The sequence below is a fragment of the Phoenix dactylifera genome, unplaced genomic scaffold, assembly GCF_009389715.1.
Source record: "Phoenix dactylifera cultivar Barhee BC4 unplaced genomic scaffold, palm_55x_up_171113_PBpolish2nd_filt_p 000222F, whole genome shotgun sequence".
Lineage (NCBI taxonomy): Eukaryota > Viridiplantae > Streptophyta > Magnoliopsida > Arecales > Arecaceae > Phoenix > Phoenix dactylifera.
This window is the reverse complement of record NW_024067730.1, coordinates 198,194-219,824: the sequence shown is the minus strand read 5'-3', so window position 1 is coordinate 219,824 and position 21,631 is coordinate 198,194. Positions and strand designations below refer to the sequence as shown.

Sequence of the window (21,631 nt, the reverse complement as noted above, 5' to 3'; positions counted from 1 at the left end):
ATTAGAGGATTTTCCTCTGCACTAATTCTCTTTCTTTGGAGGTAGATGAATGTATAAACTTCTCCGAACCTTATGTGGTAAGGGAGTTTGACAGCATACGAAACAAGGGTCTAAAACCTGGGTGTTATAACTTGTAATGCTTATGATCAACAGGTGTGAGGCCAGAGGCCTATTTTTTCTTTATTCAAGTTTGTAGTTTCTGTTATTTCGTAAAAATAAATAATCTGATGCTGGTGGTATTTTACTATAAGAAAATATCAAGTACTTTCTAATATATGTGAAAGATAAACTAGTGTCAAGTATTTCAAAGGAGTTAATTGGTATTTGTAATTTTGTCTTCTCAAAATTTGAGTTGCAACATAAGAAGGTGAGAGAGTGATCGGATCCAAGATTGTGGGATAAGATTTGCCCCTTAAGTTGCAAAAATAATTGTTATAATCTTTCACTTCAATCCCCTATGCAACTACCAAGGTCTTTTTTGCAAATTGAATTGCAAGTTGCAAATGACTTGCAAGCAAATGAATAGTTGCAAAGATTTTTCTTTTCCTTTTTTTTTTTTTGCTTTGACGGGTTTTTCATACAATGCGCGTACGAATACACCCAAGAAAATCAAAAAACACAAGCTTGCGGAGTGTCAGTGGCAGCTCCCCCTCTCCTGACCACAGGGTGTGTCCTGAGTGGTGGGCTGCATAGGCAGCCACCCAGTCAGCCGTCCTGTTAGCCTGTCTGAATACATGCTTGGCCTCGAAGGCCATCCCATCCCTCATCATCATCCTTATGTCCCGGATCAGGGGATGGTCCGTGCTCTCACCATTCGGCCCCCTCCGAATCCACCCAATGACCGTGGCCGAGTCGCCTTCAGGATGATCGAACCGGCCTGCAGCACCTGCTGCGCATGGCGAAGACCTGCCCAGGCAACTCGCAACTCCGCCCCCAGAACTGATGTGTCAAATAACTATCAGTCACCCGCTGCCACTATCCTGGAGTGTAAAGATTTTTCTTTTTTGGTAAAATTTGCAAAGATTCTTCACAACGTCCATGGCTAAGCAAAATTGTATTTGAGATTACTTTTGCAGTCTTGCTAAGTAACTTCACTACAAAATAGGAAGAAAACCAACTTCAAAATTGAAAATTCTATCAAGTGTTCTCATGCTTAATTAGGATCATATATGAAATATTAAAAGGCTAATTAATTTCCATTTAATGGATTAAGATATTGGAGATCTTATATTGTCGTTGCAAGGTTTTAGTTTGGTGACTGAGGGAAGTTTTGTATGATTCTATAACCAGAAGTTAGTTGGATAATTTTGATGATATTTTTAAGATATTTTAGTTTTTTAATTAATTGATACTTTAACAGGAAAGCCTTAGAGTGAGATGCTTCTTATCATGTACATCATGGTACTTCTAATTATTTATAAAATGATATCAAACCTGTATAGTGTGAGCAATAATTAGAACTAAAGTAATTCTAAAAATAAAAAAAAAGGTGAAACCCTTTTAATTAATCAAGCATAGTAAAATATTGTTTTGAAAAAAATCAAGTATATTTGGAAAAGGAACTGAATTTGTATGAATAATTATTTGTAATAATTATTTGCTTATAAAGAGGGATTATAGATATTACAATTCTTTACAGAAGACAACATATTTCAATGATTAATGATGTCAAATATAACAAAGATTAAGTGGATGCCCTTGACATGCCCTTGTTACCATGATAACATTTTCATCAACTTGTCATTAATTTGAAAACAATGTCAATTTCCAATTCATGTATAGTGCTAACTACTATGAACCGGAATGCAAACATATGGACCAACATCGGCTGATATGAATTGGCATGAAGTGATAGACACTGGTATGAAAGTATGAAACCCATTTTTCTTCAACTACCATTGATATGTGTATAAATTGTTACTTAGATTCAGGTACAAATCAGGTAGCCCTTCTCCCCTCTCGACCGATCTACCAACCATTTTGGTTTAGGCATCTAGCATGATTGAATTCAACATCTGGTTATTAGATCGCTAATAGGCACCAAGTAATTGTATTTCCATCTTGAATGTGGTTCATATGTGACACAAAGTTTTTCGTCTTTAATCCTAAATTTTCTATTATTGATATAATTGTCAATAAAAGTGCTTAAAAGTTCAAGTATTTTAATGTTTAAAATATGGATTGACACATGCAAGCAAGGATTTGTAAGAATTGACTTGGACCATCTTTACTTAAGTTATTCTATTGCTATTAATTTAAATTATTATAGCATCTCATATTTATATAGTCATCAATCACCATGCAACTTGAAGCGGTGTTTTAAATTCTACATTTGTTAATCAAGTGCTTGAATGGAATTGTCTTATAAATCACGGGTTGATGTGCAGAAAGGTAATATAAGATGACTAAATGAGACTAGCCATCATGCAATTATTTAGACCATATTTTTTTTTATTTTACATGTTTTCTTTTTTCTTATTTTAGATGTTGCAAGTCCATTTTTCTTCTTTTCTTGGAGGAAAATGTTATTTCTAGGATGCAAGCGAAATTGTTATCACGCCCGGGATCAACTTGGTAATATGCTTTTTCCGCCGAGCAATCATAATATGCTTAATTGGACTTATCGTTTGATCTAACAAACAAAACAAACTTCTAATTTATTCAACAATTTACTCAGGAACCAAAGTTTCCTATCTCCTACCAAACTTATTCCAAGCTTGACTTATAAACGAGCCACATTAACCTTCGATTGGGTTGGCTTGTGTTAGAAAGCCTCTGAGAGGAAGCCCCATTACCTAGTGGCACCATGCTTCCTACTAAGGATGCAACCATATACATGGCATTGGGATTTGAAACCTCTTAGGGAAGTTATGTTGAGATGCCAATAATTAGAATTTAGCCTCTAATATGATGTTAGGAAGTGTCATTTGGTCATTGAGTTAAGATGGGGACACTTTAAACTTTTGCATTTAGAATAGGATGTAATTCTAATAAACTTAATACCTTGTAACAAAGTTAGTTATCAAATTTCTTCATTTCCTCAATATTCTACTCTGATGGTTTGACGTAGGTGATGACGGTGTGAAAAGGATAACGTTTCTCCTCTTTCTTTCTTTTTTTATTTTTTATTTTTATTATAATGGATAATTCATACATACGTGCACGAATACACCAAATAAAATCAGAAAACAAAATATCATGAAGCTTCCGAGGCAACTCCTCGACCCCTATCCAAATGGTACTGCCGGTGTGGTTGGCCATATAGGTGGCCACCCAGTCTGCAACCCAATTCTCTTCTTTTTTATTTGCGTTCTCTTTTGCAGCGGTGCTGTTAAAGACACTTACAGCTCGAGCTGTACTTGTTTGGATAATTTCGTGAATAATGAAAAATTAACATTCTGAGGATTTATTATGAATACTAGTTGTATATACATTTCAACTTACCTGAAAATGACATTTATCTATAAACTTGATATGGTTGTACATTTTAGACATAAATACACAATAAAGATTCTACTATTATGTTGGTGGAATATGCTTACTTGTATAATTAGTTATTAGTAACTAAAAAACCCTTTAGAGGTGGTCATTTTGTTGTTAGGAAGGCACTATTTTTGCAATCAAAAGAGTCATGAAATGCTGATATTAACTTGAACAGAAAATATGGGAGATATATTGTCATTACGAAACTCGCATCACATGCACACACGCACACATACAAAAGCATAGTTTACTCAAAGTTGATAAAAGGTCATGTTATAATGATGGTTAAGTCATCCATCCAGACAATCTAATATGTACCCTGCTGTCTAAATCTAAATGTTCAACCCAGGTCTGACATAGAATTCAAATATACTCATCCCTCATATGGGATCTGGCTTGACAAGAACAAAACAAAAGCAAGTAATTCCAACCATGGACTCCTTTCAACAGCATATTTGAGGCGAATCGAGATATATGATGAATGAAAGTGCCTAAATTTGATCTGCATAGAAAAGGGAGGTAAATAGTGATATCCTGCAGTGCAATATAGCTGCCAAAATGCTGGAGGGAAGGAATGGTCTAACAATCAAAAATTAGAAGACATATTAATGAGTAATGACAACCGGCATCCTGCAAAACAAACTCAGCACGTAGGTCTTTGATCCAGCGATTGCGCACAAGGATGGTGAGATGCCACCGCTTCTTGTTAGGGTTAGAGTGGAAGCAAGATAGGAGGATGAAAAAAGATTTGGATAATGTAAAACTAACATAAAAAGATCTTGAAGGGAAGTTACTTATCAGTGAATGCAATCCTGGTAAAATTAGACAAATACAAAGATCCAACACCCGAAGGAACTAGCATTCATGATAAGCCACATAAAATATAAGTACATGTGGGGCAGCCCATATATCAGAACTTTGAATGTCATAATGCTCAATTCGTTTAACTTCTAATCCTCTGATGTTGGAAATGATGCTTCAACTTCTGTAATCACACTATCAGCTTCTTCGATTTCAACACATTGCAGGTTGGACTCCTTCATTTCAGCCTGCAATAGAATAATATCAGTAAGATTTAATTCACGATGTCATGGTATTTGTCTGTGGCAAAGTATATATACCAGTGTTCCTTTTAACTCTGCAAGTGCAGCTTCCAATCGTTTGTAGCAATCAGGAACCATCATCCTTGACTCTGCCAACACGTTCTCCTGCTCCAAAATTGGAACTCAATTCATGATTTATTAAAAATAATGAGTATTATTGATCACATATACTATGATGCTTCAAGGATGAGCCCCTTTCTTATGTTTAATTAACATTATGCAGGTTGGGGAAAAACTTTCTTTTTTTGTTTTTCCTAGTTTAATCAATAATAGATGAAATCATACTCAAGCAATATTGTATGACATTAAATAATTTAATCAAATAGTTTTATCAAGTTAGTCAAATTTCTTTCAATAAATTGTGCAAAATTGATATTGTATTTTATTTTCCTTGGTACCATACCACCCCTAGAACATGTGCTAGGCTATCCCATCAATCAGTATATGTTGCTTTAATGCCTACTATTTCTGAATGAGAATGGCCCACTACTACCTCTTGAATCCAAATAAGATCATATCAGGGCCCCTTCCAAACCATTTAGTCTGCCATCATTAGAACATTTAAAGTTTACTATCATCATATTGAAGTTTGTGTTGTCCTCTTCATGCTCCTATCATTGTTTAATTTCTTAGCAGAGGCATTACTGAAATCTGGGAAATTTAAGCACTGTTATCCGCCAGATTACATTCAAGAATCAATACAAAACATAAGGTTTTGATTTTTGAAGCTCTTGTCAAAGTGAGCTGGGGGCTGAAACATAATTTCCTGACTAAAAGATAATATCACTATCTGATTTCTTTAAAGCTTGGGCCTTAAAGAACTTGTCATGGTGAACTTGTTGGTATATTGATGAAGAGGTGCTTCTGCAACCTTTCATTTTCCAGTTGCCTACTTTTAGTAGATGGTCAACTAAAAATGGTTTGTCCATTTTTGTGACCTCACTAGAGCCCGATAGCCCATCAAATTTATATTCAACATCATTTTTGCATCATCCCATATCTCTGATCGAATGTATAGCAATTTCATGTGATGGAAATAGCCATAAGCCACTGCCTAATTTTAAGGCCACATTTGGTAATCAGGAATTGGGAGGTGGAATGGGAATCAGTTTTCTATCCACCCTCCTCCCATGTGCTAGTAACTCATTTGGACATGGGAATACTATTCTAGCAGGTATTGAACTCCCATAAAAAGGGAGAAAACCATTCTTGGCAGGGAGGGTGGCTTAGGTATCATTTTCCATAATCCTAGATACATGAGTAATGATGAAGAGCTTTTTTATATATTTTATTGTTAATATTAACTGTATATCGATAATATATTATAGTAATTTATTATCCATTAGATAATATAATGATATATATTATAATATTTTAGTTCTATTGATTATATAACCTTATAATTATTATTATATCAATATTATATTATTATTTATTATTCATATTAATTATTATATAGTATTATATTAATAATTTACTACAAATATCTTATATAACTAACAATATCATTATTCACAATATATTGTATTATATATGAATATCAAAATTATTAATTACATAATACAATATAATATTAATATTAATCGTTTTAATTATATGATTTATAATATAACATTAATATATTATTGAAGCATCAAAACTAACACTACTATGTTAATAATATTGATGTTATAATAATACTACTCTAATTATATAGTTTGTACAATCATAAATTAAATAACATTATATGTAGTATATATTACATTATAGATTTATATACTACATTATTTTGATAATCATGATCACAATTTGAATAAATCTAGATATAACATTATAATTAATATTAACATATTAAATTTATATTAATAATTGCATACTTATAGTAATATTATTCCCTTGAGATTACCTAGACTTATCCAATCATAGGAACGGTATCAATCATTCTGATTATTTCCAATAATGGATTTCCCAATGAAATGGAAACCATTCTGAACTTCCATTCCTAGTAACCAAACATGGCCTAAGATTGGTTAGCTTTATCTACCATCTAGCATGATTAAATAGAAGATTATGATTCATCAGCATAATATTAATGAGAAAGAAGACGAACAAATTGAAAAAGATATATGAAAATTGAAACCAAATACTGATTTCAACAACATTACTTAAGGCAATGCTCTTTATTATAGATACGGTCGTAATAGGCATAATTCATAGTTGACAAATGTGCATGATCTTAATGGTGGAAAAAATTCGCCATCTTGGTACCGAGCCCCATAATAGTACCATCCTATTATAGTGTCAGTACACCTAATATGAGGGTCGGTTCGACGTACCGAGTATTGATACGTCCCTTGTATTGCATATCAATTCAATATCAGTATAGTATGGTACGGTCAGTACACACTGGTACTAACCGATACGGCAAGGTTTGGTGGAAATATACTACTAATTTATTAGGCCAAAGAGGAAGTTGCCATAAAGTCGAAATATCCATTCAGCATAACTGAAGAATTTGGAATGGTAGTATGGTCGAAGCAATTTTGTTTCAAACTATCAATTTTATTCCACATGCTTGAGTCTTACTACAATGAGTTGAATTTGCATATTCCTTTTAACAAAGTCATTGATGTTTCTAGGAATAAACCATGAGCCTACTTTTTAACAATATACGGCCTTGGCATAATTCCATCAGAACAATTTGATAATGCCTAAATTATAAAATTTAGCCTTAATATTCAAGGTTTGAAATTTCCCCTTCCAAACAAAGAATATTTTAACAAAATTGACAAAATAGCCATGCAACAAGGTGGCAAGTTTAGATAGGTAAGAAGCATTATGATTTTAGCTTCAAAATTCAAATAGGTCCTTTACGCATTGGATAAAATAAAATAAGTAGTTATTAGTTTGAGATAAATCTAAGGTCTGCCGAAGCGGTATCGGGACCTGTACTGGTTGGCGGGTGGGTCGGTACGGTACCGGTTCGATATTGTACTGACACACGGTACGCTTGGGCACGCCAATTTCAAACTAATACGCCTAATTTTTTTTCTAGTTTTTCAAGTTTAATTAATTGGTAATCAATCTTTTTCAACTTTTTGAATAATTTTAAGTTTAATTTGATGTTATTTTAATATTTTTTGATGTTTCTATGATCTCGGTTTAATCTAAATGATCCATCATGTTGTTTTAAAGTGATACAAAATATAAAAAGATTAGTAAGATATTGCATGCTACAAACGTGAAATATTCTAAAATCAGCTAGTGAGGTAAAAAATATAAAATAATACAATCAATTAGACATATTTAAAGTACAACATACCTACTGATATCTAAAAATTATATATCATCTGAAAATTAAAAAATTTTATGTTATCATGTAGATCATCTATAGATCTACAACATATCATAAAATCAAGCCAAAATTAAAATTCTGGCATAATCTCCCTTATTTTGCAAATTTTGAGCTATTTTTTAGAGCCCCCCCCAAAAAAAGAGAAAATGAGATAAGAAAGAGGAAGCACACCTTATTTAGGCTTGGATCTTTATTCAATCGTACTGAATCAGTGTGATTTTCGCTGTAGGAAAAAGAGGAGACGATTAAAGAAGAGAATAAACGTTGGGAAGGCTTGAAAAACTTCTCGGAATTTTCCAACATTCTCTTATAACAAAAGAAGGAAAGGGGGAGTAGGGCCGATTTAGAACCAACCCGACTCAGTGCGAACCAGATCCACTGAGTTTGAACAAAATCGGCCGGTTTCAAATGGTTCCGACCAGGTCTAGTCGGTTCGATCCGGTTCTGGCCCTTTCCGGCCGATTTGGGACCAGTTTCGGCCAGTTTGGGACCGGTCCCGATTTTAATAGCTGAACCGGCCTAGTCCCCCACTGGGGCCACTTGGTACGGTCCAAACCGGGCGGTTCGGTCCGGTTCGGCCGACGTTGGTTAAATCTCATCATCCCACTATGCTTTGCCCAATTGAATTATTTTAAGATAACAATTTAAAAGTGGTTACAGTGACTTCCAACATTAAGCTAAAAATTTCAGATGGTGCATAATAAAAGCTTAGCTTAAGACTTTGTTGTATTTTCGGAATTCTTATTTAGGTGACATTTAGAGTGGGTTTTAGAGTTCTACTTTTAGTAGGATTGGTGTGAAAGAGTCCCACTTTAAGTATATACTTGGCTGGACAAGTCATAAACCTTTAAATTTTGATTTTGAACTGTTTTAGGTGTTCTATATGGGGTTATCTAGTATTCCCAGTTTTGCTTTTTAGAAAAGATTTTGGAGAAGCTTACTTGGTTAGGAGTCCTAGTTTACTTGTAAAACTAGAGTCAAGTCTATAAAAGGGTCTATCAGGGCAGGATGCAAAAGCATTGTACATGAGATGTTTTGAGAGAGTGGTAGAATTACTTTAGGCTGGGTTTGGCCCTTCTTATCTCTCTATTTCTCTTCCTCCTCTCTCTTCATCTATCTTCTATTATTTTCAATTCTACTAATGTCATCTTCATATTTGCTCTTCTAAATCTCACCTTAATCATTTTTTCCATGAATTTAAAACCTGTGATCTTAATTTCTGTCAAATGTCTAACACGAGCCACTACCATTTGACAAGTTTCCCTTTTTTTTACAAACTTGTTCATTGGACCTATGCATGCTCTAACGATCTAAAAGTAGATTTAAAAACCATCTTAAGTTTTACAATCACCAAAAAGAAATTGTTTCTATCTTGTTTCTAGGAACATAACAGGACAGCAGGGTGGTTTCTTGGCCTAAACCTTTATCAAATCCCTACATTAGTTCCACTTAGGCCCTTGTAAGGCATCCCTAATTGGTCCTACATCAGTTTCATGGCTTAATGATATTTTTTATGTTGGTCATAGAATTCAAAGAGCTTACACACTGTCATGCACTTATGCTGCAGACAAGCACAGTGGTATGACATATGTGGCAACGAGCATTTATTATCTTAAATACCAGAAAATGGATACTAAGTATTAAATTTTAAACAAAAATATTTGATAAAGAGCTTTTGTTGATAAAAGATATAAATTTAGCACAAGCAAGTATACAAGTACACACTAAATAACCTTAAAGATTTACGAACACATAGTCAAACAATCATGGTTAATGTAGAAGCAGAATGCTGTTAAGTTAGAAACAAACTTAAAAAAAGAATCAGCTAGATTTTCCTGCTTAAAAAATTGAGCAAGTTAAGTCGGAATTAAGCTCCATTGCATATGCAATAGTGCTTGGTAAGCTATATTTGGGTGACAAAAAACTCAAATTCCATATGGAGCTTTAAGAGCAGGCATGCTACAAACACAAATGAATAGATCTTGGTTGGCTATGGAGAAAAGTCAATTAAGGCAGAGTACGGCTTGAGTGTCCAAGTCTGGAAGACGAAATTCTTTATGGAACCCTAAAGGCAGGCAAAGCAGCTGATTCTTTATGGAACCCTAACGGCTGATTTGGCTTGATAATGGAGCATGCTAGAGAGTGTTCAAGGTAAAGCAACTGAATTTTTCAGCAAACTCTTTAATCAGTCCCACATTCCACCCAGTTTTCAAGAAGTGCATTCGATTTCCATGTTTTAAAGCCCGTCTATGACTATCTAGATTAGTAAGTTTTAAAGAAATTGAGAATGTGGTTTTTTCTACCAACCATGATAAAGCTTTTAAGCATGAGCGTTTCAATGAGGCTTTATTTCAATTTTTCTAGATTTGGTTAAAAGAAATGTTGGGATGCAATTCAGTAATTTGCTTAAAAATTCAAAATAAATTAGGTAATTGATCATATTCAATCAAGCTGGATTTATCAAGTGTAGAACCATTGTTACTTCATGATCGTTGCTCAGGAGCTTGTCAGAGCTTTTAACTTATTGGTAAGATATCAAATCTTCACCATTGACTTTCTGATGTTCTCTAGTGGTTGATCTAAGCCTGATATTGACTCTTGAAAATGTTCCCTAGACGATAGCTTCAGATCCAACACATTTTATGGTAAGGCGAAAAATGAACTATTCATTTTGCAAGTACTCCATATCATTTGATGTATATTCCGTCTAACTACTTGGATATTGGTGAAAGCCATCTTCTTATCAAATGTCTGAGGATTCTGATTGCTCATAGGAGCTTGATTGTCCATGACTCTTTCCCTGTAGCAAATGAATTTAGATTGAATTTGATATTTGCTATTTCCCTTCATTTAATTGGCATAGTCGAACTAATAAAATCAAAGTTGCAAATATTCAAGCATTCTAGACCTCCTGCTTCCATATTCTCAGTAAGGATCTATAATACTATGGAAGTTCACAAATAGGTCCGACATCCACTTTGTAAGTGGATCTGGATTTTGGAGATCCAAAAGAGGGCAGCCTTGGCACTTGAGGTTTACAATTTGGAAAGAAGCATGCAAATTTAAGTGGTTCCAGAATTTTCTTGCAGCCATTTACTTGATCTGTCTGTGCTGGATGACAATTAGATATTGAAAAAGGCAGGTTTTGGGACATCTAAGGAAAATATGGGAAGCAAATCCTTAGAATTAGACCCATGTTTTCCAAAACATGCTAAGCGAGGTAGGAGTGGACGATCCTTTAGTTTCATTTCAGAATTGGATAGTCCTATCTGTAGTAGGATAGATAGCTGATTAAACTAAATAAAAGGCTGTTATGATCAGATGCTTATGGTGTGTTTTTTATATTTTACTTGAGTTCCTTTGAAAGAAATATGAAGCTGCAGGTCACTTCCTCTCTTCTTTCTGCTTTCTCTTCTACTTCTTATTGCACTAATTCTATTAATATTGTCCCCCCATTTTCATTTCTACCTATTGTATTCCTCTTCAGAAATTTATTAATGCTGTTATGCAGCAGACTATTGGCTTGTTCTATCAAAGCTGGCAAACAGATTTGTTAAATCTGCTGCAGGGATCATCTTAGCATCTGTTTGGTGTTCCAATAATCCTCCTATATCAGATCTGAACCCAAAAAGTGGCATCAGAATCATATTATGTATACTTTTCAAGTCTCAACAAGGCCACATCACCTAATCCACTTATATTTCCACTTATATGCCAACCATTAAACATTTCCTTTAAACTAAAATGTGGACTTATCTTAAGTAGGCTCAAGCGTTGAGTACACTCAGAAGCAGAAAACTGTACAAAATGATAGAGGGCACAACTAAAGGACATGGAGAGATACTCTATGCTGGCACATAAGGGGGATTGTCAAATTTTTTTTTATTTAAAAAAAGCATAAATTATGTGATGCAAATGTCAGCAAATACACATTTAACTATTCACTAATAATAGCCATAAAAAGAATGTTACAATTGCCAACTCAATAAGGAAATCTAAACTAGTGACTAGTTAAATAAATCTTACATCAAAAGGATGGTTTCTAGCTTAGTGCATAACCATATGTAAGTGGCAGGTGAACAAATGGGAGAGCTAATACAAATGCATGAATCACTACTTCCACAAAACCTATGTTAGCTTAAGGTTCAAGATCCTGATGTAAGGTAAAGAATAAATACGTTACTCATAATAAAACGTAAAACAAAAATAAAAAATCATGATTTCAGCTACCTGCTGCTTAAGATCGTGAGGGTCAGCACCTTTCTCCTTCATGTCTGCAGTTTTTGCAGCTTCTTTCTGAACTTCTTTCTCATAAGAATGAAGCTCCTTAAGGATGCGTCTGCAAGTAGCCGTCTTAATTTTCAGATTTCTAAGGGTGGCCATATTGACTGCATCAAAGAAAAAAAATTTGTTCTCAGTTACACCACTCAGAACTTTCAAATTATGTGACACGGGAAAATTTAACAGAATTTCTATAAATGATCAAAATTACAATGTGAAGTCAACTATTATACAAAAAACCTTTCTAAATAGAAACAAGTTACCGAGGATGAGTTATCCCAACCTTCCATGGAGAAAATACAGGCAAAGATCAGTTTCACCCATTTTTTAAGATAAATCCACAAATAGACCATTCAAAAGACCTGTAGATTTCAAGAACCCAATTCCTTGAATAAAGATAAGACTTCTTATTTTTTGTCATTTCATGCATCTATCTCTATATTGAGATTATAAGCGATAATGTTGTCAAGTTTCCAGTTTGCCTTCCTTGGTTTTATATAAACACCCAATTGTTCACCCAGAAAATGAGCAAACACAAATAGCTGAGCCATTTCCTCTTAGTAGCATATACAAACTACAAAACCAACAAGTTAGGATTCTACCCACATACTTGTGCTCTTGGTTTCATGGCATGATCTTGTTTTGTCTAGTGCTACCTCAGCTAGGAATTTAACACAAATTAGGAGGGTCAATGTCAGGTTGCAGTAGTTACAACATTTAAACTTTGTCAGATCATACATTCATCCCTCCAAGCCAATCCCAAACAGATGACATAAGGCTCTTTCATTATCAGTTTGATAATCAGTAGGAACGGAGCAGCAGCAAATGAAGCCACCCACTATTCGTGGGCCTCCAAAGAGAACAGTCAAACAGCAGCCATACTTAAATTGTGGCTAACCAAAAAATCAGAAGCTTCCTAAACGGACTCACGAGAAGATGAAAGACAAAACACTTTCTAAGTGACTCATAGTTTCTTTCATTAATTTATGACCAATGATTTGGACAGAAATGATCCCAAATGACAACAAATCACCCGCATTCAAGCATACCTCAAAAAATAAGGTTGAAGAAAAAGGGGTACAAGAACCATTATCCTATGAACCATTATCATTGTAACTAAGATTCTTAAAACACAAACAGCATCGGAAATGCATTCATCCCTCAAACTCCCTCATACTGACCAAATGGAGAAAGAAAAAGAAGTCTTTGCCAGATAGGAAGTAGAGAAATCTTATCTCCAGGGAAAAATACAAGCAGAGGCAACAGAGCTGCAGTGGCAATGGTGGTGAAGGGGATGAGAAATAGGATAAGGAATAGCAGGGCAAGTCATGACTGGGCAGTAGGGTTTGGGAAGCTTTCTTATATCTGATTGGGACTTCAGCATTTGGCAAAAGATTCCCATCTTTGGAAGTGGAGCAGTGCTGTGGCCCCCGGTGGCAACAGCAGTCCAAGTTTGAAAAGTGATGAGAGGGAAACAGATCATATCACGAGGACGCATGACGTCTTGATCTGATCCATGCCTCTCCAACCTCAATTGCAATCGCCACTGGTGGCAACATGAATTACTTTCACAAAGAAAACTCTTACCTGCCAAATAGCATGTGGTGATTGGAGACACCTTGCTCCAATAACTTTCCCAAAGAAGATTCTCACTTGCCATTGCTTGTTAAGAAGTGTTTCAATATTAAAGTTTCTTTTTTTCAATCTTTTGTTATAAAGCCATTATAGATATCTTCTGCATGGACCACTGGATTTGATTAACATCCAACCAGTAGATTATTCATGCATAACTTCAGTATTCTGAGTACATGTTTATTGTGCGATTAATGCATAAATTCATAAAAACAAATACCAGCATTATGAAAAATCCGATGAGATTCAATTAATTCAAATTATAGATTTGCTTTCAAAAATTTGACCTATTTCACAAGGTATTGTGAAAAATCGCAACACTCTTCTCAAAATCACAAAAGAAATAAACTTCAAATCCTTCTTACAGCATACAGATTGAACTCATAGAAATAAAATACGAGCATCGCGAGAAATCCCAAGTCCATTTAATTAATTGAATCCATTTCCTTTTCAAAAATCTGACCTATACCGCGAGGCATTGTAAAAAATCCCAGCATTCTTGTCAAAATCACAAGAAGAAACACACTTCGAATCCTTCTTACGGCATACCAATTAAACCACCACCCACCATACCAATTAAATAACCACCCACATTTACCTTGTCATAGAAGAATTTAATCACAAAAACCACATTGTGAGGAGGAGGATTGGGCTGGTGTACCTTCTCTTGCCGTTACTTCAAATCCTTCCCTTGCTCGACGAAGCCAGAGGAGGTAGCGGCCGGAGGAGTGGAAGGTGGATACGCGGGCAGAATGGGCGTGTTCGTCGCTGGAGAAGGTCGCCGGAGGATGTGGTTGCCGGAGACGAAGGGTGCTTCCTGAAGAGAGGGGCGAGTGGGAGGCGAAGCCGCAGAGGAGTGCGGAAAGGAGAGGAGATCGGAGGAGAGATGAAATTATTCCTCTGTCCCTAGGTCGATTATTGTCAGGTCGGATCAGGTCTTCGTTGGGCCATGGAACTCGATCCGAGCCGATTAAGGTCCGTTTCGGCTTGCCGCCCGTTTTCTCGAAGCCACAAACAGTACCGGCTGGATGGCCTTCTTTGCAGCTCATCACTCTGGTGATTTTTCGTAGAAAAATCAAGCGGACGTTTTTTATTCTTTCCATCAATTTTTTTTTAAAAAAAATTTATTGGTCGCACTCATGCATGTGTTATGTTGTGTGAGGCGTCGATGTACCAAAAAAAAAGTCTTTCTGTCAGCTTCTTTTTTTTAAATTTTGTTGATCGCACTCATGCACATGTTGTGTAAGGCGCTGTTGTAAAAAATAAAATAAAATAAAATAATGGAATTTAGAATAAGTTTGGATGCCATAAAAAGGTATCTAAGGTTTTTGAGAGGATGCATTCTTGCAATTTGGTAGCCTGGACACGCATGGTTATTGGGTACTATATTGAGGCTATTTAATATTATGAATGGTGGCATAAATGCCTAGGTACAAGGATTCTTAGGACTCATTGAAAAGGTTGAGAGTTGGATAGAATTAGGTTATAAGGCATCTTTGTTTGCATTTTTTTTTGTTGATAATTTCATATTATCTTTTCTAAATATTATTTTTAATGCTTGTTTTATTTTTAATAAAATTTGAATGTCACCCTGTCATGCCCATTGGTGAAGTATAAATGAGCTAGTTAGGAGTTCTTAAGGTGGAGCAATTTGTATGTTAGGTTATTAATACGATTTTGACAAAAACAATAAACACAAGAGGATTGGGCACGGAGTATTATCATGCATTGTAATTATTTGTTCATTAATAAATTTGAAAACTCAATTTGATATGGGGGTATACATTCATAAGAAGTTGTTTAACGTATAGGCTAAACAAGATTTTTTATGATTTCTAATTGGAATATTCTTTGAGGTTTGAATCTGTATGTAGATCATAATGAACTCGGCATGTAGATGGAGAATATGTTTGCGGATATTGCAAACAGGCTTATCCCAGTAGTTGAAAGAGATGATTTTATTTTGAGGTCCTAGAGTATTCAAATTGGTGGAATCCTTGGTAATTTCAATTACCATTTTTGGAACAAAGAAATAGACCTTATTTGTGTCTGTTGGAGACTATAGGGTATGTGTAAAACTTAAATTCAAAGTCTAGGATTATAAGCTGATCTTGGGTTCTTTTGTCATTGTTGTTGAAGTCGTTGGTAAAATTTAGTATTGCATGTAGAATTTAATTTTTAGAGGCTTACAACAATTGTCGTGGAAAATTTGTGATAGATGCCAAGGATCTTGATGAAGAAAATTCAGGGAGCGATAGCTAAGCTGATTTGACTTATATTGTTGCTGGAATTTGGACCCGAGGGCGACCACTGGGCTAGGAAGGAGGAACTCCGGTGAGAATCGGCGAGCGGCGGTGGTGGGGACACCAGCCTGTCTGCCATTTAATTGTAGTTTGTCTGTTATTTTCTTGGAGTCTTGAGTTTTTAATTTACATCCAGTATTTTAATTTGAAGTTCAGTTCAAGTTATGTCAGCCCAGTCCAATTTTGGTTTGAATTTGTGTCAAGCCTAGACTAAGTCATGTTCACATGGGTTACATAATGAAACCAGCCCAAAGAACCCAATGCCAGCAACCCTATGGATCCTACCACCCCATCTCGATGTGTCCATCAAAGAACACCCATCATGTGGATCCCACGGTATCCTCTATCGCACCTCAGCCCGGTTTCACATCATTTAAGAGCTCCATCGTGAATTCCTCATCCCAACAAAGCATCCCAGCCCGGTTCTCCTCTTCCCGAAAAGGACTCCAATACAGCCCAACCGAAGCAATTGAAGACATTCCAGCCTGCAGCCGGTTCTCCCCGATTCAGCCAACGAAGGATATTCGAAATGATGCTGTGAAGAGTCCCCATTTTCCATCGGGATTTCCCTTGCAGTTACAGCCGAAGAAGATGAAGAGGAAGTTCAGCCTTTTTCCTCCTTTCCCGAAGCAAGAACCCAGCCGGTTCTTCTCCCAGGTTCTTCCCTTCCCGCAGAAGCTCCCAAACCGAAGAAAACCCACCCGGTTCCAAGCCCTCCAGCCGTTCCTTGAAGAATCCCAAAAGGCATCCCGTTCTTCTTCCCAAAGCATTTCAAGCTCCAAGTCTTCTCCCCAGGTGGCTCTTCCCAACATTCCAAAGTCAGCCACGTCTTCATTAAAATCCCATCACAAGATGTGCAACCGGCTTCTTCCCAAGGTATTCTTCCCACAGGTGGTTCTTCCAACACTTCAAAGCAAGCTGATTCCAAGGACTACTCTTCCCCTTTCCGAGGCACTTCCAGCAAGTCACCCATCCCCATCGAGTTCTCCCATGCAACGTTGCCAACTGTGCTTTGAAAACCAAAGAGTAATCTAGGAATTGAATCCCGAATGAATGCTGTAAAAATCGAGAATGAGTCCTTGTTATGCCTATAAAAAGGGCTTGATATTATGAATGAAGAACAGAAGCTGTTTGACAAATTGCCTGAGAGAGTTTGGTTTCCAAACCCAAGAACCTACCTTTCTTCCTTCTCTAAAATCTTTCTCTCCTAAGTGAACGCGGCTTCTCCCTGTCTTCCGCGAGTTCTTCTAGCGCAGGCGACGCATCCACCGGCTCCTGTTCTCCTTCCGGATTTCTTTCCCGATCCGACGATCCGTCGTCCGGATTAGTTATCTTGTATTTTAAATTTGTCTTGTTCCATTTCAGTCCACACAAAAAAATAATCCCTTAAAAAAAATCTTGTTTTCAGATCTACTCGGAGTCCACCGTGTGCCGAGACGAAAGGCGGCCCGTTCGACGATCCCGGATCTCAGGGCCTTCCTCCCTCTTCCAGGATTCCAAGCGTCGTGTCGGTGAGAATCTTTCCACTTTTATCAGGAGTAGATCGTTATTGGTAATCATGTGACAAAAAGCCCTATTTTATGCTTAACCCGGTATAATTTAAAAGTTAGATCGAGGTGCCTTAATTTTGTGTCGATTTCTTAATCGACACCGGTCCATATTTTCTTAATTTAAAAAGGAATAGAATTTTCTGCATTTTGTTCCGCATCAGTTTGGTATCAGAGCCAGTCTGTTAGGGCACCAGTTTTATTTTCTGCATTAGTTGCATTCAAAAAAAAAAAATGAAATCCCCAGTTCTTTCAGCTCTTGAGGAGATCAATGACAAATTAGGCAAGATATGTGTTCGATTCGATTCCCTTGAAAAACATGAGGATATGAACAGTCCCTCCATATCAAATAACCTCAGAAATAGATATCATCATTTCAGTTATGATAGGGCTTACCCACGTGGTTATCAGGAAAAGCCATACCACCTCGGGTTCAATAGACATCATATGACCCGTCCACATGAAACACCGAGTCTGAGCTTCTCGAGCCTTAGATCTGAATTCCGTCAGACTTCCAGACCCAGAACTGTTTTAGCCGCACCCAACTGTCCTCCACCAGTGAGTTCTCAACCCCGAGAGAAATCTAAGAATTATAGCACCCTGGTCGAGAAGCCTAAAATATGTAGCTCCAAAGTTAGATGTCTCAACTGCACCGGAGAAGGTCACTTTGCAAGTCAATGCCCCTCCGAGCTTCTAAACCTTGGAGTAACCGAAAAAGAACATCCTGAGGAAATTTACATAGCGGACCTAGACCTAACTGAAGCCTATGATGAACCGAGTCCAATTAAGGAAGTTCAGCTAGAACCGAAGGTAATTAATTTGGAATGCACCCCGGCCCAACCAAAAGAAAATATAAATTGGCCGAGTATCATTATCTCTAATACCTTCATAGGTTTAGAAATTGATCTTCGCCGAATTTTTATTGATAGAGGTAGCTTCACCCATGTAGTCTCTGCTATTTTAAAAGATGGGCTAATAGCTGTTGACCACCCGAGCCCATACACGATAACCTGGCTAGAGACAGCATTAATACCTAGGCACCACTCCTTTAAACGAGTTTATTTCCAATCATATGAGGAAGACGTGCCGCATGACGTACCTCCTAGGAATGTTGCCAGTATAACCCTAGGAAGGTATAATCAAAATGCTAATGGAAATGACCATTTAAAATTCAGTGGAAAAAAATATGACCCTGGACTGTATTCGCCAATACCTTTATCTGACTATCCATGGAAGCATATCCGATTTGCCAAATATGTCAAGAAAACTTTGTGGCATTTATTAGGGGTAAAATGGAAATTTTCATCTGCATACCTTCCACAGACCGATGGTTAGCATTTTAAGAGTCCAGTAGAGTAACTTTGCATTTAGGGTTATTAGAGTCAGATCCATTGCATGCATATCAATCGAGTTTCTTTTTTTTAAAAAAAAAGAAAGTGGATTAAATTATGGCATCATCTCTACCTTTTAATATTTCTAATCTGGTTATGCATAAAGCCAATAACGATACCCAGCGAGATTTGAGCCTAATCCTTCCTTTGAGAGTGAACCCTTACCAGAGTGTCCACGGCCAGAAATTTTGAAGAAACACGATAGCATTGAGAATTCTGGACGAGCAAAATATTTCTACCAGGAGGAATGGATACCAGAGGTACCTGGTTCGTTGGTAAGGTCAGCTAAAATCTTTGACACTGAGTAACCCGAGAAGAGCTGCACCAGTTTTCCCTAATATTCTACCAGGTCCAAACCATATTTCATTCGACGGAGTCGAATTTTTTTCAGCCTGGGAGAATTGGTGGGGACACCAGCCTGTCTGCCATTTAATTGTAGTTTGTCTGTTATTTTCTTGGAGTCTTGAGTTTTTAATTTATATCCAGTATTTTAATTTGAAGTTCAGTTCAAGTTATGTCAGCCCAGTCCAATTTTGGTTTGAATTTGTGTCAAGCCTAGACTAAGTCATGTTCACATGGGTTACATAATGAAACCAGCCCAAAGAACCCAATGCCAGCAACCCTATGGATCCTACCATCCCATCTCGATGTGTCCATCAAAGAACACCCATCATGTGGATCCCACGGTATCCTCTATCGCACCTCAGCCCGGTTTCACATCATTTAAGAGCTCCATCGTGAATTCCTCATCCCAACAAAGCATCCCAGCCCGGTTCTCCTCTTCCCGAAAAGGACTCCAATACAGCCCAACCGAAGCAATTGAAGACATTCCAGCCTGCAGCCGGTTCTCCCCGATTCAGCCAACGAAGGATATTCGAAATGATGCTGTGAAGAGTCCCCATTTCCCATCGGGATTTCCCTTGCAGTTACAGCCGAAGAAGATGAAGAGGAAGTTCAGCCTTTTTCCTCCTTTCCCGAAGCAAGAACCCAGCCGGTTCTTCTCCCAGGTTCTTCCCTTCCCGCAGAAGCTCCCAAACCGAAGAAAACCCACCCGGTTCCAAGCCCTCCAGCCGTTCCTTGAAGAATCCCAAAAGGCATCCCGTTCTTCTTCCCAAAGCATTTCAAGCTCCAAGTCTTTTCCCCAGGTGGCTCTTCCCAACATTCCAAAGTCAGCCACGTCTTCATTAAAATCCCATCACAAGATGTGCAACCGGCTTCTTCCCAAGGTATTCTTCCCACAGGTGGTTCTTCCAACACTTCAAAGCAAGCTGATTCCAAGGACTACTCTTCCCCTTTCCGAGGCACTTCCAGCAAGTCACCCATCCCCATCGAGTTCTCCCATGCAACGTTGCCAACTGTGCTTTGAAAACCAAAGAGTAATCTAGGAATTGAATCCCGAATGAATGCTGTAAAAATCGAGAATGAGTCCTTGTTATGCCTATAAAAAGGGCTTGATATTATGAATGAAGAACAGAAGCTGTTTGACAAATTGCCTGAGAGAGTTTGGTTTCCAAACCCAAGAACCTACCTTTCTTCCTTCTCTAAAATCTTTCTCTCCTAAGTGAACGCGGCTTCTCCCTGTCTTCCGCGAGTTCTTCTAGCGCAGGCGACGCATCCACCGGCTCTTGTTCTCCTTCCGGATTTCTTTCCCGATTCGACGATCCGTCGTCCGGATTAGTTATCTTGTATTTTAAATTTGTCTTGTTCCATTTCAGTCCACACAAAAAAATAATCCCTTAAAAAAAATCTTGTTTTCAGATCTACTCGGAGTCCACCGTGTGCCGAGACGAAAGGCGGCCCGTTCGACGATCCCGGATCTCAGGGCCTTCCTCCCTCTTCTAGGATTCCAAGCGTCGTGTCGGTGAGAATCTTTCCACTTTTATCAGGAGTAGATCGTTATTGGTAATCATGTGACAAAAAGCCCTATTTTATGCTTAACCCGGTATAATTTAAAAGTTAGATCGAGGTGCCTTAATTTTGTGTCGATTTCTTAATCGACACCGGTCCATATTTTCTTAATTTAAAAAGGAATAGAATTTTCTGCATTTTGTTCTGCATCAGGCGGTCTGGCGGCGCGTGACGCCCTCCGGGAGATCTGCAAGAAGCCAGTGGCCGGGATTTCCGGCGCCGGCCCTCCGATGCTTAAGTCAGAGGGGGCAAGTGTATGACCGGGAGGAGTAGTGAATATTCAGAGTTTCCATCTCCCAGCCTCCTTTAAAATGGAGAAGTTCCCCTTTTATAGAGAGGGGCTGGGTTACCTGTGATGTGACGGGACAAACGGTCTGTCGTACGATTGGGCATGCAGTAGAAATTAATGCTCGATCATGTGAATCAATGCTGTTACTGTAGGAGATTAGGCCGAAGCTCTCAAATCATCGTGGAGTCATGCCATCATTCGTAGCCAAGCAGGTTTGCCGTAAGGGGCTTGATGTCCGTAGACAGCAGAATCCATACGCTTTAATTATTGAGTAAGCTGAGTGCCTGTAGGGGCCATACGCATTGATTGTTGACGAAGGCAAGGCGTAGTTTTTCGGTCGCGCTGCGGGGGGATGTGACC

General features: G+C 37.5%; 2 protein-coding genes across 3 annotated transcripts; one reads left to right on the top strand and one right to left on the bottom strand.

Moving 5' to 3' along the window:
* Positions 1-4,230: 4,230 nt before the first annotated feature.
* On the bottom strand, positions 4,231-14,897 carry LOC103720351. The gene is made up of 4 exons (XM_008810011.4): positions 14,495-14,897; positions 12,151-12,308; positions 4,605-4,691; positions 4,231-4,532 (listed from the first exon to the last, which is right to left on the bottom strand). The coding sequence occupies exons 1-4, from the start codon at positions 14,880-14,882 to the stop codon at positions 4,434-4,436; spliced, it is 732 nt and encodes a 243-aa protein (XP_008808233.3). The 5' UTR covers positions 14,883-14,897; the 3' UTR covers positions 4,231-4,433.
* Positions 14,898-15,883: 986 nt separating this feature from the next.
* Positions 15,884-21,095, top strand: LOC113463600. 2 transcript variants are annotated; one of them, XM_026809712.2, is made up of 3 exons: positions 15,903-17,012; positions 17,545-17,647; positions 20,833-21,095. In XM_026809712.2, the coding sequence occupies exons 1-3, from the start codon at positions 16,362-16,364 to the stop codon at positions 20,937-20,939; spliced, it is 861 nt and encodes a 286-aa protein (XP_026665513.2). In that variant the 5' UTR covers positions 15,903-16,361; the 3' UTR covers positions 20,940-21,095. The 2 variants fall into 2 exon arrangements, with proteins under 2 accessions (XP_038973360.1, XP_026665513.2); XM_039117432.1 differs by lacking the exon at positions 20,833-21,095 and having other exon boundaries at positions 15,884-17,012; positions 17,545-20,209.
* Positions 21,096-21,631: the final 536 nt, after the last annotated feature.